At 42.4% G+C, this 21,818-nt stretch overlaps 1 protein-coding gene across 2 annotated transcripts in view; it reads left to right on the top strand.

The window, feature by feature from the left end:
• The window catches only part of UBE2F (ubiquitin conjugating enzyme E2 F (putative)), a 1,010,525-nt gene that overhangs the window by 460,018 nt on the left and 528,689 nt on the right, over positions 1-21,818 (top strand). For both annotated transcript variants that reach the window (XM_069225615.1, XM_069225614.1), the window contains one exon: positions 8,301-8,371. In XM_069225615.1, the coding sequence (XP_069081716.1) occupies positions 8,301-8,371 (71 nt within the window). The remainder of the gene's footprint in view (positions 1-8,300; positions 8,372-21,818) is intronic.

Below are 21,818 nucleotides of genomic sequence, written 5' to 3'. Positions count from 1 at the left end.
AAGGAGGACACCGATACGGCCAAAGCCATGGGAGCGCTCTACTCGTCCCAATTTAGAGGGACATTCAGAAAACCGCAATATAGGGGAGGTTTCAGACAACAGCCTTCAGAAACATCCACCTCTCAAACAAAACCCACCTACCAATCACAATATCAGAGAGGGGAGTTTTCCGGGTCCTTCAGGGGACAGTTCCCAAGGTCAAGGGGGAAATTTCAGCCCACTTAGCAGGCCACTAATAACAAGCAGTGACTTGCCTGTCAGCCTCCCCCAACACACATCACCTGTGGGAGGAAGACTGAGATTTTACCACAAACATTGGTCAGACATAACCACAGACACATGAGTCCTATCAATTATCCAACATGGATACTGCATGGAATTCACACATTTTCCTCCAGATATTCCCCCAAGAGCGCACAAACTGTCGTCACAACATCTAGCAATGTTACAAACAGGGGTGCAGGTACTATTAGCAAAACAAGCCATAGAACTAGTACCTCACCAACAAAAAGGAACAGGGGTTTATTCCCTATATTTCCTTATTCCCAAAAAGGACAAAACACTAAGACCAATTTTAGATCGCAGGACTCTCAACCTATTCATCAAATCAGAACACTTTCACATGGTGACACTACAAGATGTAGTCCCCTTACTAAAGCAGGGAGAATACATGTCAACACTGAATTTAAAAGATGCTTATTTTCATATACCCATCCATCCATCTCACAGAAAATACCTCAGGTTTGTTATACAAGGAAAGCATTACCAATTAAAAGTATTACCCTTTGGTATAACAACAGCCCCTAGAGTATTTACAAAATGCCTCGCTGTAGTAGCGGTCCATATAAGGAGACAACACATGCACGTATATCTCGACGATTGGCTAATAAAAGCCAACACTCAACAGCAGTGTCAAAATCACACACGTTACGTAATAGATACCCTACACAACCTAGGGTTTTCTATAAATTACCAACAATCACACTTGTAACCATCCCAACTTCAAGAAAACTTTGGAGCAACACTCAACTCTCAGAAAGCGATTGCCAGTCCAAGCCCACAAAGGGTACAATCATTCCACACCATGGTACCAAAGATACAAACAAATCAGCACTACACAGTCAGATTTGTCATGAAACTCCTAGGCATGATGGCATCATGCATCGCAATTGTCCCAACGCGCGGCTACACATGCGTCCCTTACAGCAGTGCCTTGCAAAACAATGGACGCAGGCACAGGGTCAACTCCAAGATCTAGTGTTGATAGACCGCCAAACACACTATTCGCTTCAATGGTGGAACCCCTTAAATTTAAACAAGGGGTGGCCTTTTCAAGACCCTGTGCCTCACGCCATTCTCACAACAGATGCATCAATGATGGGGTGGGGAGCACACCTCAACAATCACAATATACAAGGACAATGGGACAGTCAACAGAAACAACTACATATAAATCACTTAGAGCTGCTAGCAGTCTTCCTAGCACTAAAAGCATTTCAACCTCTTCTAGCACACAAACACATTCTTGTCAAAACAGATAATATGACAACAATGTACTACCTAAACAAACGGGGGGACACACTCCATAACGATGCCTCCTAGCACAAAAAAATTGGCATTGGGCAATTCACAACAACATTCGCCTAATAGCGCAATATATTCCAGGCATTCACAATCAATTAGCGGACAATCTCAGTCGAGATCACCAGCAAACTCACGAGTGGGAAATCCATCCCCAGATACTACAAAAATTATTTTGCCAGTGGGAGACACCAGACATAGATCTGTTCGCCACAAAACAAAACGCAAAATGCCAAAACTTTGCGTCCAAGTACCCACACCCTCAGTCGAAGGGCAATGCTCTATAGATCAGTTGGTCAGGGATATTTGCTTACGCTTTTCCCCCTCTCCCACTCATTCCTTTTCTAGTCAACAAACTGAGTCAAAACAAACTCAAACGAATACTCATAGCACCAACGTGGGCACACCAACCGTGGTACACCACAATGTTGGACCTCTCTGTAGTACCTCACATCAAACTTCCAAACAGACCAGATCTGTTAACACAACACAAACAACAGATCAGGCACCCCAATCCAGCGACGCTCAACCTAACAATTTGGCTCCTGAAATCTTAGAGTTTGGCTATCTAAATCTTCCAAATGAGTGTATGGAAGTCATTAAACAAGCAGGAAAACCTACCACCAGGCATTGCTATGCGAATGAATGGAAAAGGTTTGTCTTCTACTGCCAAGCAAAACACATCATACGTTAGATGCCTCCATTCAGACATTGTAGGTTATTTACTACACCTACAGAAAGCAAATCTCGCTTTTTCTTCCATCAAAATACATCTCACTGCAATCTGTGCTTACTTGCAGATTAAACACACAAAATCACTATTTAGAATACCAGTCATTAAAGCCTTTATGGAAGGACTAAAAAGGATCATACCTCCAAGAACCCCACCAGTACCTTCGTGGAATCTTAATATTGTACTTATACGACTCATGGGTCCACCCTTTGAACCCATGCATTCTTGCCAAATCCAATTCTTAACTTGGAAGGTGGCATTTCTAGTAGCTATCACTTCACTACGAAGAGTTAGTGAAATACAAGTGTTCACTATTAAAGAACCCTTTATACAAGTATACAAACATAAAATAGTTCTCCGCACAAATCTAAACTTTCTGCCAAAAGTCATCTCACTGTTTCATTTAAACCAAACTGTGGAGCTCCCAGTCTTCTTCCCACAGTCAGACTCAGTAGCAGAAAGAGCACTGCATACATTAGACATAAAAAGAGCACTAATGTACTATATAGACAGAACAAAACCATTTCGTAAAACTAAACAATTGTTTGTCGCTTCCCAAAAACCCCATTCTGGTAACCCTATATCCAAACAGGGCATAGCCAGATGGATAGTGAAATGCATACAAACTTGTTACCTAAAATCTAAAAGAGAGCTACTCATTACACCAAAGGCACATTCCACTAGAAAGAAAAGAGCAACAATGGCCTTTCTAGATAATATACCAATGACAGAGATTTGTAAGGCAGCCACTTGGTCCACACCGCATATGTTTATCAAACACTACTGTGTAGATGTGTTCGCAACACAACAAGCCACAGTAGGACAGGCTGTAATAAGAACATTATTTCAAACAACTTCAACTCCTACAGGCTGACCACCACTTTTGGGAGGATTATTGCTTTGTAGTCTATGCACAGCATGTGTATCTGCAGCTACACTTGCCATCGAACGGAAAATGTCACTTACCCAATCTACATCTGTTCGTGGCATGTTCTGCTGCAGATTCACATGCGCTCTCCCACCTCCCCGGGAGCCTGTAGCCATTTAAGTTGCAATTAGAAATTGTATATATGTAAATAAACATTCCTTTAGCACAAAATATGTACATACATATCTATTCCATGGCACGGACATCTTTACTATTCTCATTCTACCACTCCTACCTCACCCTATGCGGGAAAACAATCTAAGATGGAGTCGATGCCCATACGCAATGGAGAAAAAGGGAGGAGACACTCGGTCCCGTGACTCAAAGACTTCTTCGAAGAAAAATAACTTGTAACTCTCCGAGCCCAACACTAGATGGCAGGAACAGTGCACAGCATGTGAATCTGCAGCGGAACATGCCACGAACAGATGTACACTGGGTAAGTGACATTTTCCATATATATCATATTCACTGAAAAAAAAACAAAGGTTACAGGGAAGTTATAGTTAGGATGACGTTTTATTTATATTTTTATATATATATATATATATATATATATATATATAATTATAGTCTTGGCAGTAAAAGACCTCCAAAGTAGTTTTTCACTATGGCACGGCCATAGTTAACACTGATCTACACTATTACACTATTACATTTAAGTGCTAAATTCAGGCAAAGAGCAGCTAGTACAATGGTTCGTTCCAGAAGCCATTTTAACAATAATTTGAAATCCAACTTAATGGTCTAGTTGGATTTTATATTACTGTTTTGGAACCAAAAGGCTTTCCTGACAGTGTCCACCTGCCATATAGCCCCTGATAGCTGGATTGCCTGGGGGTATGCCCAGCCTCTTCCTGAGCTTCAAGGGATGCCTTTGTCACTGGCAACTGAAGCTCACACCCAGACCTAGCAATATCTTCCCCACCCACCCTCACTCTCCCACCCCCTTGTCTCTGTAGTCTGGCTGCTACTAAACTGGAGGAACTGACCAGAACTGGTTTAAGGGGAGGACTAACCCACCCACAGGCTTGCATTGAACATGAAAGTAGACCTCAGACCTCTACTAAGAACACTCCTGGATCTGACATGTGAATAACAGAAGGTGTGTCATGCTGTTTGAAACTTGAAGGAAGATTGGACCTGCTTGCCTTGAACCCGGGAGCTCAGCCATAACTCAGAGGGTCAGTTGGCCTACATCCTGTTTGAGGTACAGGAATCCAACAAACTTCTAAATGCCATTTCCCTGCAACTACTAGAGCTGACCGGGATCGCTGTCTAAGCTGCAGCCATTTATGTTGCATAGCAGGGTGGCCTCAGCTTTTTGCTTTGCCTTTCTGAAGGAGATTTGACTTCCAGAAAAGATTCTAAGCCCGAACATAGAGGGCTTCATCAGGACTGATGTTGTCAGCATCCAATCGATGTCAAGGCCTTCCCAGGCAAGGACTTTAAATATTGCCTGCTCAGATCGTTCCCACCTTCGGTGGCAGCCGCACCAGGACCATGCTCTTCGGCAACCCAGTTGTGGAAACTGGCTTCAGATCCAGCTTGCTCTGTCAACGACTTATGAAGAAATACCTTTTCTCCTTTAAAGTCAGTAGTTAAACTTTCCACTGGAACAAACCTGATCCCTCTATCTGATCCGTTTTGTGCTTTTGGTGCTATTTGTAATTCAGACTTTAAAAATTCATATCTCTGGTTCTACTGATTGGGACTTTGGCATTTTGGTCTCAGTTTATTTATTAAAATGTACTGTTTTTCTAAATTAAATTGGGATTTATTTCTGTGTTGTATTTTCTCATTATTACTGTTTGGATGCTGCATAAATACTTCGTACATTGCCTGTAAGTTAAGCCTGACTGCTTTATGACAAGCTAACAGAATGTTAAGCACATGTTTATTTAGCGACTCTAGTAGCTTACCCTGATTGTGATTATTATTTGAGGTGAGTTCTCACCCCTCTAAACTAATACTCTAATTACTTACAAAAGTTTATAGCAAAAACATACAACAGAGGTTAAGATACCAGGACTGCAACATCTGCAAGTGGAAGACTTGAGCAGAAAAATCTCAGAACATCATAAGTGTGATCTCGCCAACAAGATCCTCTGTCAAAATTTAGGAGTTTATAATCGCCTTCAAACTAAATTGGTCTCTTCTTCAAAAAGCAGTGAAAACGCCAAGATGATTAGTTTATGTAGGAACTATTGGCTTTGTCAATGTGCTTTGGATATGTTGTACATCAGCATGGCTACACGTTAGTGTTGTGGGTGCAGTATCTTAGAGTACAAAGGTGCAGAGTAGAGACGGGGTGTAAGTATGGACTGTCGTTGAAGTGCAAAGAGGGAGTTGAATACTGTGGAGTAGAGTGTCATGGAGTTAAGTGGTATGGAGTGGAGTGCCCGAGTGGTGTCATGGGGTAGAGTGAAATAGTGTGGTGCATAGAAGTGGCGTAGAGAGTTGTCGAATAGTATTGTAGAGTGACAGGATGTAGAGTTGCTTAGAATTAAGTGGTGTGGAGTGGCATTGAGTAGAGTAAAGTGTCGTAATAGAGTGTTGTGAAGTGGTGTAGTGTGGAGTATGCATGGTCTGGTAGTGCGCTGCCATTACAGACAACACATTTTCAGTTGAAATTACCATTTCATTTGCACAGACATACAGTTTGACTGATAAAACTAAACGGTGCTCAAACAATGTATGGAAATGGCATCACCTAGTGTTTTGATTGTATTCAATTATTGTTTCCATTATACTTCCGAATTTGTTTTTAAAAAGTCCTTACTTTGTGTTTTCCTAATTCTGATATATTTGGAAATATTTGCACAGTTTATTTACATATACGTTTTGTTGCCTGCTAGAAAAAAGCTTTTCCTTTCACGGCAAGATTGTTACCTAAATCCACTCACTCACTTTGATGTTAGAATGAGAAAAGTAAACACCAACCTTCCTCAGAAGACTGAGACGGACATTTGACTTCTGCCTTTGAATACACAGTAAATGTAACAAGATAAGAGAATAATTTAAAGGCCTGTTCACAGAAAGTGAGCACTCGTGGAAGAATGCAAGGGGCTCTGGTAAACAGGCTATCCTCTACAGGAGGGATTAGCTCTAAACTGGCCAGCCTAAAACAAATGAATCCAAGAAATACAAATCAAGCAATTGTGAGTTGCAGAACACCAAGCCAATTGTAAGCAGTGGGTAGAATGCATTCCCAGGGAAGCTTTCAGAATGTCTCAAAGAAGTCTTTATCAAACCAGAGAGCTGGGATGCCTGTTGGGCTTTGTCCTACAAACGACTAGTGCTGTAGCTTGGAGTCCATTCACCAAGGAACTTGCTGAAAGGGAAAGTGCCTTTCAGTAACTGATTGAAAATAGTTCTCTGCATTTCTTCCTGTGTTTCTTTTCATTTCAGGGCCCTGAAAGAATTCAGAACCAGAGTAATCCTGATAGTTTTGGGTCATAACCCTTGACCACTATGAAACCCACTACCAGGAGATTACCCTGGAAACCAGAACTTCTATCCTGAGCATGTGCAAAATATTTCAAAACACTTTTCCGTCCCTGAAAGTGAACAGTATTCAGTCTATGAGTATTGGAAGGTCTCCCTAAAGTGCAGTGAAGAAATATTTTGCCATATCTATAATCCCTGGTTAAAACATGCTATTTATCTTCTTCTATGAAAGCACACTTGGATGCTATACAGGAAAGGTTGATTCTGGACCTCTTTGTTTATGTTAGTAGATATCAATAGGTGTTTTATTTTTAGAAGGACCACTGTCTGCTGTTTCTACCTATGGTAGACTAGCTCTTCCTTGGAAACTAAACATTGTCTTGGATCAGCTCTTAGGCTCATATTTGGAGCTTATGTGCAAAGCTGCACCCTTCTGAAAAGTAGCTTTCCTCTTAGGCATTGTTACCTCAAAGTAGCAGAGCATTGCAGTTCTCCGTTGAGCCACACATTCAATTTCATCTGAGCAAGCAGGGATTTAGAAAACAATTGTCCTTTCTTCCCAATGTTGCCTTAGACTCGACTTACTTCGGACCAGCCCTTGCCTACGGTTTCTCATCTTAGCTGTTCTGTGGCAAGACTCTACTGTGGCGAGATTTTTCCACAGGTGACAGTATTCATAAGGGGGTAATGTTGCCTTGACAAAACTAAAAACCTTGAGCAAGCTTGCCAACTGTTTAACTAAGATTGGAAAACAGATTTATACTGGGACCGCAGCCTCCAACACAATGAGCTGATCTTCCATTGTGAGTAAGACCTAGAGCACATGTAGGTAGGGAAACCTAACCAGGGAACAAATCCATTAGAGACTTCAAAATCACTTCATGTATCTAAAATACACTTATTTTCATTACATCTTTAAAAATCAGTACTGTGTCCTCCAACTGTTAAGTTGGACGATATGAAAAATCCTCAGTAACTCTTGACCATCAGCATAGGCCTCATCTGGTTAGAGGAAAATCTGTCATTTTACAGTTGCGTAATAATGGCTGTGCAGAGTGTTGTACATTGTTAATTGCATTTTTTTGGCCAAAGGAAATGCTTCACAGGCATGCATATTTAATAAATGTGATTTGATGATCCACACACAGTGGTAGTTCAACACATATCTTGGCACATTATGTCGTAATGAGGACGTTTTCTGCGGTGCATGAAGTACATTCTATGTTATTGGTATATTTACAATTCTTCTATCAATGTATACTTCAAACTTGCAGCAGATATGTTAGTTTTCTTTCTCTTGTAATCACTTGTTGGTCTCAATGTGTATACAATTATTGTTTTAGGGTAGAAATACTTTGTATTTCTGCCATCTCATGTTCTGGGGGAGACATTTTCATGTAGACTACCCCCTTGTTAATGACTGGCTCTGTCATGTATTAGTACACACATAGGCCAGTGCAATTCAGCTTAAGCTAATAACCGATATACTTAAAAGTATATTTTTCCTAGTTGATGAGAATGTCACGCTTTTGTAGTGTAGTTTATGCAGCGAGAGAGCTCTGGTAGCACTGTATTATATTATAGTAATCTTGTTGTTTTTTCTACCAGCCTCCAAAGGTGAAGTGCTCAACCAGAATTTGGCATCCAAATATCACGGAGACAGGAGACATCTGTTTAAGGTATGTGTTGCTTGTTCAATCCATGATTGTTCACTTCATTTGCTCTCTGTGGTCTTTAAGTAACACTGTAAAATTGTGAGCAGTAGAGTTAGACAGAGTACTCCGGCTAGAAGATGAATCTTGTTGTAGGGCCAATACTTTCACTCAGCAACTCACAATTGTCTCTACAAGGGATTGAGTTTACTGAAAAGCCCCAACGGCTTGGGCCGGATGCCTCTCTAGAGGCCTAGTCTTCAATGTGTCCCTTAGGCAGCCTGGGCTGGAAGTCCCTGCACATAGTGAACATGAGGTGTGAAGCAGTGCCTGTAAGTTGCTAGCTTTCATTACAAATGTTAGTAGTAGAAGATGCGATAACGCCTCTCTCTCTAAGTGCAGAATTAGAAACACATTTCTTACTTTCACAGATTCTAGCGAGGAGAAATGTGGACACTTGCAGTGAAACGGCCCTAAAACCGCAAGAGATCACCCTTCTGAGATTTATGTTGGGCAGCAATTGAACATGAGCTCTTGCTGCTCATGTCTGCAACAATAACTCTCTTGCAGTCAGTGTCAGAGGCTGCACACAACTCAAACATTTTTGTACACCCTTCCTTAGGTAACTTATTTTTGAAATAATCTATGTCTCAACAGGTTCAGCAATACCTGCATCTGGTAATATCCATTCACTACTCCCGGGGAAGCACATGGCAAAAGTGTATCCTTTGGCAGAGACTTACTTCTACCAATCTGAATTCTGCATGCATGACTTCAGATGAGACCGATGCAATATTGTCTAGCGGAACAGTGCTGCCAATATTCAAGCAACTAAGAAGACAAGTTGACCCTTACAGAGAGGCTACAGTTCAGTCTTACTTTGTGTTGCTGGGTGCAGCCTTCTACAGTATATCCCATTTCATCAGGATGTTCTATCACAGTCTACAGTGACTGATTCTTCACTTCTGGAATAGGGGCACACATGGAGCACCTTCAAATTTAAGGCACGTGGTCAGAATAAGTCCTACAACATAAGCCTTAGCGCTGAGAGCAGTCCAGTTAGCTGTCAAATCATTTCTTCCAGCTGTCAATTCAAACTCTTCATTGATTTGGACAGACAACATGGCGTCGAATTGATCATCTGAACAACCAAGGATGCACTCCTTTCTTCCTTCCTAATTTTAGGGTTCTCCACATTATGGCAGACTATTAACTGGGAGCTCAGAATTTGGAAGCAGGCTCACTAAGCATGACTTCATCAAAATCACGAGTGGGCGCTAACCAGTGGGTAGGGATTCCTCCTCATAGATGTGCTTCCAAATATGAAAAAATGCCCACATTACGCCTCCAGGTTTTATGCTTTATTAAATAAACCCTCATCCAACTAACAAGAGCAAAAGCACTTAATAGACAAAGAGTTGCCATAGCAGTTCAGATCTTCTGCATCCCTGAGCATCCACATAAAAGGCTGCCCTGGAGTTTATATCTCCCGTCAAGTTTGGGGCCAAATCCTGCACCACAGCCTTCTATCATTCAGCGTTGCAGACGGCTCCTAACTTCATGCAATATGTACAATTCAGTCTTCCAGAAGATTGACTGGATGCTTTTGAGAAGGCTGTGTCCTTCCACTGGGACACCCCATGCCTTTAAATCGGAGACATTCTGAATCTGGTGAATCTATAAAACATTTACCAATACCATTTATCCTAAGGAGGTGGTATCCCTTGTATTCTCTAGTTGGAGGAAGCTAGGCTACAGTTTACTTTTATAATGGTATAGCTAGGAGCCATAGATGTTTGTAGCAAATATTTTTCCCAAAAGCTAGAAGGGATTAAAGGTTTTCAATCAATAAGGAGACCTTCTCTCCCTTCAGACCTTAATGGAGTGTTCTCAGAGTTGATGTATTACCCCTTGTGTTCTAATTCATTAGGCTGACTTACAGCATTCTTGGAAGGCAACTTTCCTTATAGCCAACACCTTTGCACAGAGCAGTGTTTACCAAACTGTGAGTCGTGACGACTGGTGGCTTGCTAGCCAGTTCTGTTGAGTCTCTAAAGGGCAATAAATAAATATGCCATTATGTTTTGTATTTCTATCACTACATTTGCTGTGCGTCAAAGAAAAAGCTCAAATGTCAGGCCATGGTGTCTGACAAGTTGTTTCTTATTCTTTTAACATGGGGATTGGTGTTTGATTTTCTTTTTCTTACTGCAAAGTGAGAGGAGGGTCTTATAGTGAACTATGACAATTTTGCTGGGTACATGAAGTGTAAATGAACGGGATGTAGAATGTCATTTTTTGTAACAACAAAATTTAAATACCTGTAAATTAACTGTACATATATTTCAGAGTGTATCAGCAGTTAGAAAAACCAAAATAAAGCATATTTTTTGTAATTCCACACTGTGATTGAAACAAAGATTTTAATATGATCATATGAAATCTAGGCACTTTTAGTTTGTGATGCTCAAATGATAAATATTCACTGAAACCCTGTTTATGTATGTTTGGGCACATTTATTGACCATATTAATGGAAAATGTGCTGTCTTGTAAATAAATGACTGTGTGCTACCACATGATGCTTTCATGTATTTGCACCAGTATACTCCAAAATAAAACACCAACTACACAACACCAATACCACTCTCCTGCTAAATATATTTTATGGACTTTTGTTCTTTGTGTGAAGATAGTATTGTTCATCGTCCCTGGGACTTCAGTGATGTAATATTGATGTCAGCACCCCACTCTGAATATTGTCCCAGCATCACTGGTCTCAGTCAGGTTTTAAATCAAACCCTTGCAAATATAGCCAAGCAATATTCCGGGTGAACCTTCTAGTATTTTTTGCTGCTGTGTTTTTGCGTTTATTGTTTTGTGTTTATTCTTTATTTTCTTTGTACTTCAGAAAGACATTTCAGCAAAGAATGTGCTCACTATGCATAGCCATACATAGTCATCTCACTTGTGTATGACTTTTACACATAAGTTGAAAAATATGGATGTGGCCTAACATCCAGAGCTGTCGACTTTGGAACTGTGGAGCCAGGTTAGATTCCCAGCGTTGGCTCTGGGTAAATCATTTAATCTCCTGTACTTGAAATAAAATGCATCTGGCCTTATATAATGTTATCTGGTCTTCTTGTAAAGTGAACCAGTGCCCTTGGGCAGTGGTCATGCTATATAAAACTCAGGAAATGAGTCCACAGTGCAACACTGGGCATAGTTTTAACACAAAAAATTGATGCGAGGCTTTACCCCATACTCTGCTGCAGAATGGGTTTTACGGATTTGCTGTAATCTACCGGTGTCAACACCAAGATTTTTCAGAAGCCTTGTGATTTTAGTGAACGTATGCCACAGGCCAGCTCCCCACTCTGAAACGTGTTCCAGCACTGTTCACCATCTCCCACTTTAGTGGGCAGATCTATCTTTTCCACAGTCTGATAAAGACAAATGGAAGAGCATGGTCAGGGTCGTGACATTTGGAAACTATTGCTTTTTTTTTTTTTTTTTTTTTACAGAGGAACTCCCCAAAAAAAACTGAAGAATTTAATTTCGGTAATTCACTGCATTTTAAAAACATACCTACTACATAAAAAAAAAAAATAGCCCCTACCTGATATCCATTAAAGTTGTGTGAGTCGCGAACGTTTGACATTCTTAAAATTTGGTCATGGATCCGAAACGTTTGGGAAGCACTGGCCTAGGGGGCTAGTGAGATTTAGGCACTAAGCTGTAATGAACTACATGGTTTTCCATACCCGACCACCAAATTTAGCAGCAGAGAACTGCCCTTTTTGCTGTACATTATTTTAGTAACCTTCCTTCCATTTCAGCCTTCAATCAGTAGAAACTATTCTGTCGTAGTATTGCACTTTTGCGTAGGCACGTTTCAAGTTGTTGAGTGTGATTTTGTGCTATACACTTTTTTGTGAGAACAATATAAAGCGTAGGTCAACAGTACATGGCCCCCTCACACCCTCTCAACCCCACATACGCACATCCCTGCCAAGACGTGAGTAAGTGGCTGATAGGAATACTGCCCATCAGGAAGTGGTCGGCAACTGAGTGGGATCCCTGACGGGGATGTGCTACTTTGGAAAGTTGTCCAATGGGCGCCCAAACGAGTAAATGTTGAGGAGGATGTAAAAAAAGGCTGATTGCCTGCCCGCATGTATTAGTGTAGTTGATGGAAAGTTCGAATTTCTTGTTGTAACAGAGGAAATTGTGTTTATTTCAAATGAAAAACGATTGTATTCTGAGACTTTCTTGAGAGCACTATAGGCTTACATCACAAAGCTATTTTTGGTTGTAAACGTACATTTACAGTCAAAAATATCACCATTTACTCTGACCAGAAATGTATTGCTGCAGATTTCTTCACTGTAAGTGTGGAAAATAAAACGCATTAAATCCTAGGCAATATGTGGGAACTAGGTGCAACCCGTATGCTACTGGGCATTTCCAAATGCTGATCTAACGCGTTTATCCTGGAAACCGCTTCAAGGAAGGAAACCAGAAGGGATCACCCCTACATTTGGTGGTGGTAGAAGAAGGGTTCTCTCAAAGAGGAAATATGTTTGTTTCCCCGCCAAGGAAAACACACATTTGCAATGCAATAGGTCTCGCTTTAGAGCTATTATCGTTGTAAATTTCTAACTGGAACTTACTTGCCACACAAACTGAAAATAAAGAATAAAACAGTTGACACAGCAAGCCGATTAATAGTGTCGCCGTGAGCGCGAATGATGGAGACAAAAGGAAAAAGAAGTTCGCTTGCAGTCAGACATCAGCAATAGGCAGTGGCGTAGCGTGGGGGGTGCAGGGGGGCCGGCCGCACCGGGCACTACATCTTGGAAGAGACTAAATCCACGGGTTAGGGGGCGCAAATTACTTGCCTTGCCCCGGGTTAGGGGGCGCAAATTACTTGCCTTGCCCCGGGTGCTGACAACCCACGCTACGCCACTGGCAATAGGGCATTTATCCATGTAACAGGGTCGATGGTCGAGGCCGTAACAAAACTACCCTAAGGTGGGGCACACGCAAAGAAAGCAGTTACCAACAAAAACAAAAGATTTTTGAAAGGCAAGGTCATGAACGAGTGAAAGTCATGGGCGTGCGCAGTACTTAATTTGTAAATAAAAAGGTGCTGGTGCCCAATGCCCTCCTCTTAAACACGCGGCTGCTGCGGTTAAATGTCCGAGCCCAGAGTACTGAGGCAGCGTAATCCGGAAGCCATCTCGGGCCTCTTCAACCCCCCGCCCCTTCAGCGCACTCTTGCAGCTTTCTTCCTTTGTGACGCTTTTTCCTTTTTTCTCTTCCTCTGTCTTTTCCATATGTGTCTTTTTGCTCGCAGCAAATGCTTGAGGCAGAAGACTAAGTGCCGGCCCTCAAAAATAACTGCCGGTGCTTAGCACCGGAACCAAGAAGCACAAATTAAGCACTGGGCGTGCGGTGGGATCGTGGATAAAAGCCCAGATATATACCACCACGCTAGTGGACTCCGTACCCACGTATGCAATTCTACACTTCGGTCTCTATTTATGAGTTTGCTATTAACTTTAATTATGCGCGATTACTGAACTGATCCGAATTATGAATGTTTTTTGCTAAAATCACATCCCCAAAATAAATATCGGATGATCAAACAAAAATGCCAGTTAAATCAGGGCACATGTAGATTTGGGTGCAGTGAGCACCTAAATCCACATTATTCTTCATTGCCCAGCAACTCGTAATTGGGTGGTATTTATAGCACCTGATTTTATCAGCTGTGATAAATATTTCTCAAACTATATGAAAACTTGCACTTTGTGCTGCTTTGAAATTGTACTACTGGAAAGCTATTTGAATTCCATAAATTATCAAACCTGCACGCTTGCCTAATTGTACTTTAAAGACGCCGATTTAGTACGGTTTCCTAAATTGGTTCAGAATTATTTTGCTTGTTTCTAGCCATAGGTTATGTATGGTTGGCATGAATTATGCATAAAATAAGTATAGTTTTTACTTGGGGAAGAATATGCATTTTGCCTTCCTTCACTAAATCAATGTATGTATTATTTTCAGACCAAATATAGTTATCCTCATGTCTTTTAGGTCAGTATGTTTTCTTCTTGTAGAAAACGTATGTATTGTTTCATTTTCGTGAATGTACGTTTCTTTAGTGCATTCCCCTTAAAAATGTGCACTCCGTATTTTCCTGTGAAAACTATTTTTCATTGGTGTGTATCTACACCACAACGACTATGTGAAAAAGAAGCACATTCTGTACATTTGTGCTACCACTCACGTTCTGCAACTTATAAACATTTTGCGAATCGCGCCTTTTCTGTGGCAAATATGACTACATTTATTTTACTTGCAGAAACATATATTCAGTTTGTGTTCATAGCATAGGACCAAAGTGTCTGCCTTTGTGTGTAAGTGTAGGAGGCTGGCCTGGTTTGTAGTGGGTACCTTGGGTACTTTATACCTTATACCAGGTCCAGTTATCCCTTATTAGTGAAGTAGTAGTGTTCTAGCAGCTTAGGCTGATAAATGTAGCTATAGCAGAGCAGCGTAAGCTGAACTAGGAGACATGCAAAGTTCATGCAATACCACTAATAGTTACTCAGTAATTATACAAAAGTAAAGACAATACTCAGTGTTACCAAAAATAAAGGTATTTATTTGGGTGGAACAGTACAAAAAATATCTTAGAGACATTACTCCTTCTGGAGGTAAGTATTATACACAATATATACACTAGACACCAAAATTAGACAAGTAAATAGTCATAGAACAGTGCAAACAATAGGAAATACTATAGAATGCAATGGGGGGAAATAGGTCTGGGGCAACACAAACCATATACTAAGAAAGTGGAATGCAAATCACAAATTCCCCCCTAGACAAGTGTAGTCTGTGCAGAATCGCTGGGACAGTAAGAATACAGTAAAGGTAAGTAAATTACCCCACTCCAGAGCCCAGAAAAGCAGGAGTAAAGTACTGCAAGTTTCCTTAGGACACACTACACCTTGTGATCGGGATTTTACAGTAACCAACCAATTCTGCAAACAACTGCTGGATTCCTGGACCCGAAGACCTGCAAAAGAAGGGGACCAAGTTCAGAAGTCGAAAGAAGTTCCAGAAAGGACAGGAGCCCCTGCCAACCCAGAAGAGGGTGCAAAAGAAGAATGCACGGTTAGTCGAAGACTGAAGAGATGCACCCTAGGAAGATGCCAGCAGGTTCCTGCGTTATGCAAAAGAGGTCCCACGACGTGAAGATGGATGCAGACGTGATTTTGTGTTGGAAGTTGCCAACAGGCCTTGGTTACAACAAAAGTGCGTTTTGCGTCAAAATGGCGCTGGCTGGACCCAGGAGGGACCTGGGGGCCTCAGCTCTGTGTGAGGAGGAAGAGGGGGCTGTCAGCACTTTAGAGAGCCCTCAGGATGCCAGGCAGCACCCACAGGAGTCCCAGGACACGGGGACAAAGAAGGTGCAAAACGCAGTTGTTGCAGCACAACAAAGGAAGGTCCCACGCCATCAGAAGAACTCAGTGAGTTGAGCGTTGCAGAATGGAGTGCTGGGGACCTGGGCCAGGCAGTGCATGAAGGAATTTTGCAAATATTGCACAGAGGCCTCAAGAGGTGAAGAAGACGCAGTACACAAGGGGACCGTCGCTTTCAGGGAAGGCAAGGTCTTACCTCCTCCAAATTGCGTCAGCAGGACCTCAGGACAGTGTACGTCGATGGGGTCCAATCTCTGTGTCCTTAGGAGCATGCTCGTCGCTGTGAGAGGAGTCCAAGGGTACCAGTCGTCATCTTAGAAGGTGCCTGCTGGAGCAGGAGAGGAACTCCATCACCCCCACAGGAGATTTCTTCAGTCCTTCTGGTGCAGGGTGAAGACAGGGAGTCCTCATAGCGTGCACACAGTGGAAACTGTTGCAGTTGCTGGCTGGAGATGAAGTTGCAGAGGAAAAGTATCCCTTGTGTATACTTTGTTGCTGTTACAGAGGTTCCTGGAGCAGGCTGTGGTTGATCCGAAGTCAGTGCAAGCCTCAGAGAGCTGGTTTGGCAGTACTGGGGATCCCTGGTGGAGCCCCCAGGATGCATGGAATTGGCTCCCCAATACCAGATTTGGAATGAGGGGGACAGTCCATGATCTTAGACATGTTACATGGCCATATTCAGAGTTACCATTGTGAAGCTACAAATAGGTATCGACCTATATGTAGTGCACGTGTGTAATGGTGTCCCCGTACTCACAAAGTCCCAGGAAAGGGCCCTGAACTATGTGGGGGCACCTTTGCTAGTGCAAGGGTGCCCTCATACTTAGTAACTTTGCACCTAACCTTCAAGTGAAGGTTAGACATATAAGTGACTTTTATAAGTTACTTAAGTGCAGGGAAAATGGCTGTGAAATAACGTGTGTGTTATTTCACGCAGGCTGCAATGGCAGGCCTGTGCAAGGGTTTGTCCGAGCTCCCTGTGGGTGGCAAAAGACATGCTGCAGCCCATATGGATCTTCTGGAACCCCAATCCCTGGGTACCGAGGTACTATATACTAGGGACTTACAAGTGGGGTCCAGTGTGCCAATTAAAATTGGTAAATGAAGTCACTAGCCTACAGTGACAAATTTAAAAGCAGAGAGAGCATAAGCACTGAAGTTCTGATTAGCAGAGCCTCGGTGACACAGTCGAGCACTATACAGACACACACATTAGGCCATAAACTATGAGCACTGGGGTCCTGACCAGCAGATCCCAGGGAGACAGGCACAAAACACCGACATATAGGTTTTTATTTCTGAGCACTGGTGTCCTGGCTAGCAGCATCCCAGTGACACAGTAAAAACACACTGATACACACAATCAAATAGTCCAAAAGTGGGGGTAACCATGCTAGAAAGAGGCTACTTTCTCACAGTAAGCCAAGCCTATCTCATGTTGCCTTCTCCCTCTTCTTTCCCCTAGTGCTCTGATTCTTCTCTGCAGTTTCAGTCACCAATACATTCACCAGTTGAGATTCCTTTTCAGATATTCCCACGACCATCTTTTGGGCCAAAGGGCATCCACCTTAGCTTGCTCTTCCTCTTCCACGAACTCTTCACCCGGTCTGTGAATTAGCACAACAGAAAATGCTTCATGGCTAATACATTGTAGTCAGAGACACGTTTCAGTCAGGCAGCAGTTTTGTGAGAAAAAAGTAAACCGATAATCAGATGTGCCGAAAACATTTTCTTAGACCTTTTTGTTTATTTTTTAGCAGCCAACGTGTGCTTTATCGTGGCATCATGCTCATTTGCCAGTTTCGTGGTTTAGTAGCAGAACACAAAATGACGAAATGCTGGAGGCTCTAATAAGGGTAGTGTTGCCAGGAAAACAGTTTTGTCCTAAAGATTTTACCAAGCTTAAATGTCAGACGATTTCTCTTCAAACCTTTTTCCAAACTCCTTCTCCAGCAAAGAGGCCTTTACTTTCTTAAGATGTTAAAGGGTATTGAGGTTCTACCTGGCTAAGGATGTTAGCTAATTACACAATCTTTTGTCAGTTATGAGTTCATTACTACAGAATATTTTTTGTCAATTTTAGGTTTGTTAGTACAGAATTAGCCACTTTGCAACAATCCATTTCTTGAAGAATTATGTGGCATGTCTGCATTACTAGGAAACAGGAAACATTTGCGAATCACTGCACTAACAAGGGTGATGCGCGTGGAGGATAGCTGGGGGGAAGGGTGGGTACATTTAACAAATAAAAAAACTTGCGTGATTCGCTTACCTGTGCCACTCCCCTTTCCATCGTCGCTGCGGCCAATCCTGTTGCTGCTCAGAGCTGCGTCAGGATTGGCCGGGAGCAGGCAGATTGGGAGCCTGTGCATGCTCTCTCCAGCCCTGGCCTGCCTAGGCGGCCGGCCAAACACACATGCGCTCTGAGGGATCGTCACCCCCATGGCCCTAACCCTTTAACAACAAAAGGATAATAAACGCAGTTCTGAAAGGTTTGCAGCTTCTGCTGCTGGCGGGGGGGCGCGCAATGCTCCTCCACCCTAACAGAGGAGCGGCCCCTGCTAGGAATGATTCCATCCGTGTAAGCCTGCCACTTTGAAGCCCATAAATACCTCTGCGAGATACTCTTGCCTTGACACGGATTCCCAGGCAGATGCCCAGGTGGATCAATTTTCTTTACAGAATCGGTACAGTACAGTAATTTGGTTCTTCTATCTTTCTCTCTTACCCTCTTTATTGTGATGGGCCTGCTACTCTAATAATTGCTCATGACTTTTAGTCTTGCTCCCCTGAAAGAAAAGGAATAGTGTTCTCCTCAAGTTGGACTCTTCATTAAATCCATAAGGAGCCATCTGACTTGAGGGAAGATGCAAAGAAATTGAGTACTATTCTCTTTGGATCCTTGAGCCCTGTGAAAAGGGAACTGACCTGTCACTGGCAGAGTATGATGAAATGCCGGTGAAGTGCTTTTTTAAAAAAAAATAATTTTTATAGAAGCAGTCTAGTTTCCCAGTTTTCATAGGCTGCATCCTTCGTTTAACCCCTTCGCTGCTAGGCCTTTTCCCCCTCAGGTGCCAAGCCTTTTTTTGGCTGTTTGGGGCAGTTCACGCTTAGGCCCTCATAACTTTTTGTCCACATAAGCTACCCACGCCAAATTTGCGTCCTTTTTTCCCAACAACCTAGGGATTCTAGAGGTACCCAGACTTTATGGGTTCCCCTGAAGGAGACCAAGAAATTAGCCAAAATACAGCGAACATTTAGTTTTTTTCAAAAACATGGGGAAAAAGGGCTGCAAAAGAAGGCTTGTGGTGTTTTCCCTGGAAATGGCATCAACAAAGGGTTTGCAGTGCTAAAATCACCAGTTTTCAGGAACAGGCAGACTTGAATCAGAAAACACAATTTTTTAACACAATTTTGGCATTTTACTGGAACATACCCCATTTTTACTATTTTTTGTGCTTTCAGCCTCCTTCCAGTTAGTGACAGAAATGGTTGTGAAACCAGTGCTGGATCCCAGAAAGCTATACATTTCTGAAACATAGACAAATTTCTGAATTCAGCAAGGGGTAATTTGCGCAGATCCTACAAGGGTTTCCTACAGAAAATATCAGCTGAAATAAAAATAAATATTGAAATTGAGGTGAAAAATAGCAATTTTTCTCAATGTTTTACTCTGTGACTTTTTCCTGCGATGTAAGATTTTTGAAAGCAATATACCCTTATGTCTGCTGGACTCTTCTGGTTGCGGGGATATATAGGGCTTGTAGGTTCATCAAGAACCCTAAGTACTGAGAGCCAATAAATGAGCTGCACCTTGCAATGGGTTTTCATTCTATACCGGGTATACAGCAATTCATTTGCTGAAATATAAAGAGTGAAAAATAGCTATCAAGAAAACCTTTGTATTTCCAAAATGGGCACAAGATAAGGTGTTGAGAAGCAGTGGTTATTTGCACATCTCTGAATTCTGGGGTGCCCATATTAGCATGTGAATTACAGGGCATTTCTCAATTAGATGTCTTTTTTACACACTGTCTTACATTTGGAAGGAAAAAATGAAGAGAATGACAAAGGGCAATAACACTTGTTTTGCTATTCTGTGTTCCCCCAAGTCTCCCGATAAAAATGGTACCTCACTTGCGTGGGTAGGCCTAATGCTTGCGACAGGAAATGCAACATGGACCCATCACATTTTTACATTGAAATCTGATGTGTATTTTGCAAAGTGCCTAGCTGTAGATTTTGGCCTCTAGCTCACCTAGGGAGACCTACCAAACTTGTGCATTTTTTTAAAGTAGACACCGAGGGGAATCCAAAATGGGGGTCTCACCAGGTTTTGATACCCATAATCCTTTGCAAACCTCACAATTTGGCCCAATAAACACTTTTGCCTCATATTTTGGTGACAGAAAGTTCTGGAATCTGAGAGGAGCCACAAATTTCCTTCCACCCAGCGTTTCCCCAAGTCTCCCGATAAAAATGGTACCTCACTTGTGTGGGTAGGCCTAGTGCCCGCGACAGGAATTGCCCCAAAACACAACGTGGACACATCACATTTTCCCAAAGAAAATATGTGTTTTTTGCAAAGTGGCTTCCTGTGGATTTTTTCCTCTAGCTCACCCGGCACCAAGGGAAACTTACCAAACCTGTGTAATTTTGAAAACTAGACACCTAGGGGAATCCAAGATGGAGTGACTTGTGGGGCTCTCACCAGGTTTTGTTACCCAGAGTCCTTTGCAAACTCCTAATTTGGTTAAAAAACACTTTCTCCTCACATTTCGGTGACCGTTTGGAATCTGAGAGGAACCACAAATTTCCTTCCACCCAGCGTTCCCCCAAGTCTCCCGATAAAAATGATACCTCATTTGTGTGGGTGGCCCTGGTGCCTGCAACAGAAAAATGCTAATAACCTGTAGAGATTGAGGGGTTAGCACAGCGAGTTGATAAGCACATATTTTTCTTTTATACATCTTTTAGGCTGACTCTGCTTTGGGGACCCACACAAGTGAGGTATCATTTTACTTGGGAGACTGAGGGGAATGCTGGGTGGTAGAAAATTTGTGCAGAAGCTGTGATCCTACAAAGCAAAGTGAGGAAAATATGCTTTTTTTAAGCAAATTTTGAGGTTTACAGAGGAGTCTGGGTAAGAAAATGTTGGGGGATCCAGGCAAGCCACACCTCCCTGGACTCCTTGGGGTGTCTAGTTTTAAAACATGCCTGGGTTTGGTAGGTTTCCCTAGATGAAGGCCGCACCCGGGACCAAAAACATAGGTGCCCCACCCCTCCCACCCCCAAACACAGGTAATTTTGCAATACATCATTTTGATGTGTCCACATACTTATGTGATGTTCCAAACACCAAAATTGTGAAAAGAAATGCACTTAGGTTATGTTAAAAAGACCCCTCACCCACCAACCAAGTTGCTGGCATGCTTCATCATCTGGGTCCCACCCGAGACACCTAGCGTGTCACGGGTGTGCTGCGGCGCCTGATTACAGCGGAGTACGTTTTATTTTTACCACACATACTGGTTGGATTTGGCACAAGGGTGAGTGATGGTTCAGTAGATCAAATTTTATTAACAAGAGATTTCACAAAAATGAAATGCACTGTTAATAACTGAAAGGCCAACAAACTGAACCAATGACTCACAGCTCGTGAGCTGTAAAGCCACGACAAGGTACCAACCGCTTTACAGTACATTCACACACCTTTCATATATGACATGCACAAGACCATTCACGCCGCCAGCCACGGGCCCAGCACATTACAACACTTGCATCGACAGACAGCGCCACTCAAGGGCCCATCACGTACAAATGCCCTCATGCCTGATACAGCAATCACACAGCTGATGGGAGTGTGTGGACTGGCGTTTGCCTGGCAGTGTGTTGCAGTAGCCAACAGCAAGTCAATATTTACACCGCCAGCCAAGCTCCACCCCACTCACACTGCCAGCCAAGCGCCACCCGACG

Source organism: Pleurodeles waltl, chromosome 3_1 (assembly GCF_031143425.1).
Source record: "Pleurodeles waltl isolate 20211129_DDA chromosome 3_1, aPleWal1.hap1.20221129, whole genome shotgun sequence".
NCBI lineage: Eukaryota > Metazoa > Chordata > Amphibia > Caudata > Salamandridae > Pleurodeles > Pleurodeles waltl.
The sequence above is the reverse complement of the archived record's forward strand: the minus strand, read 5'-3'. Positions and strand labels throughout refer to the sequence as shown.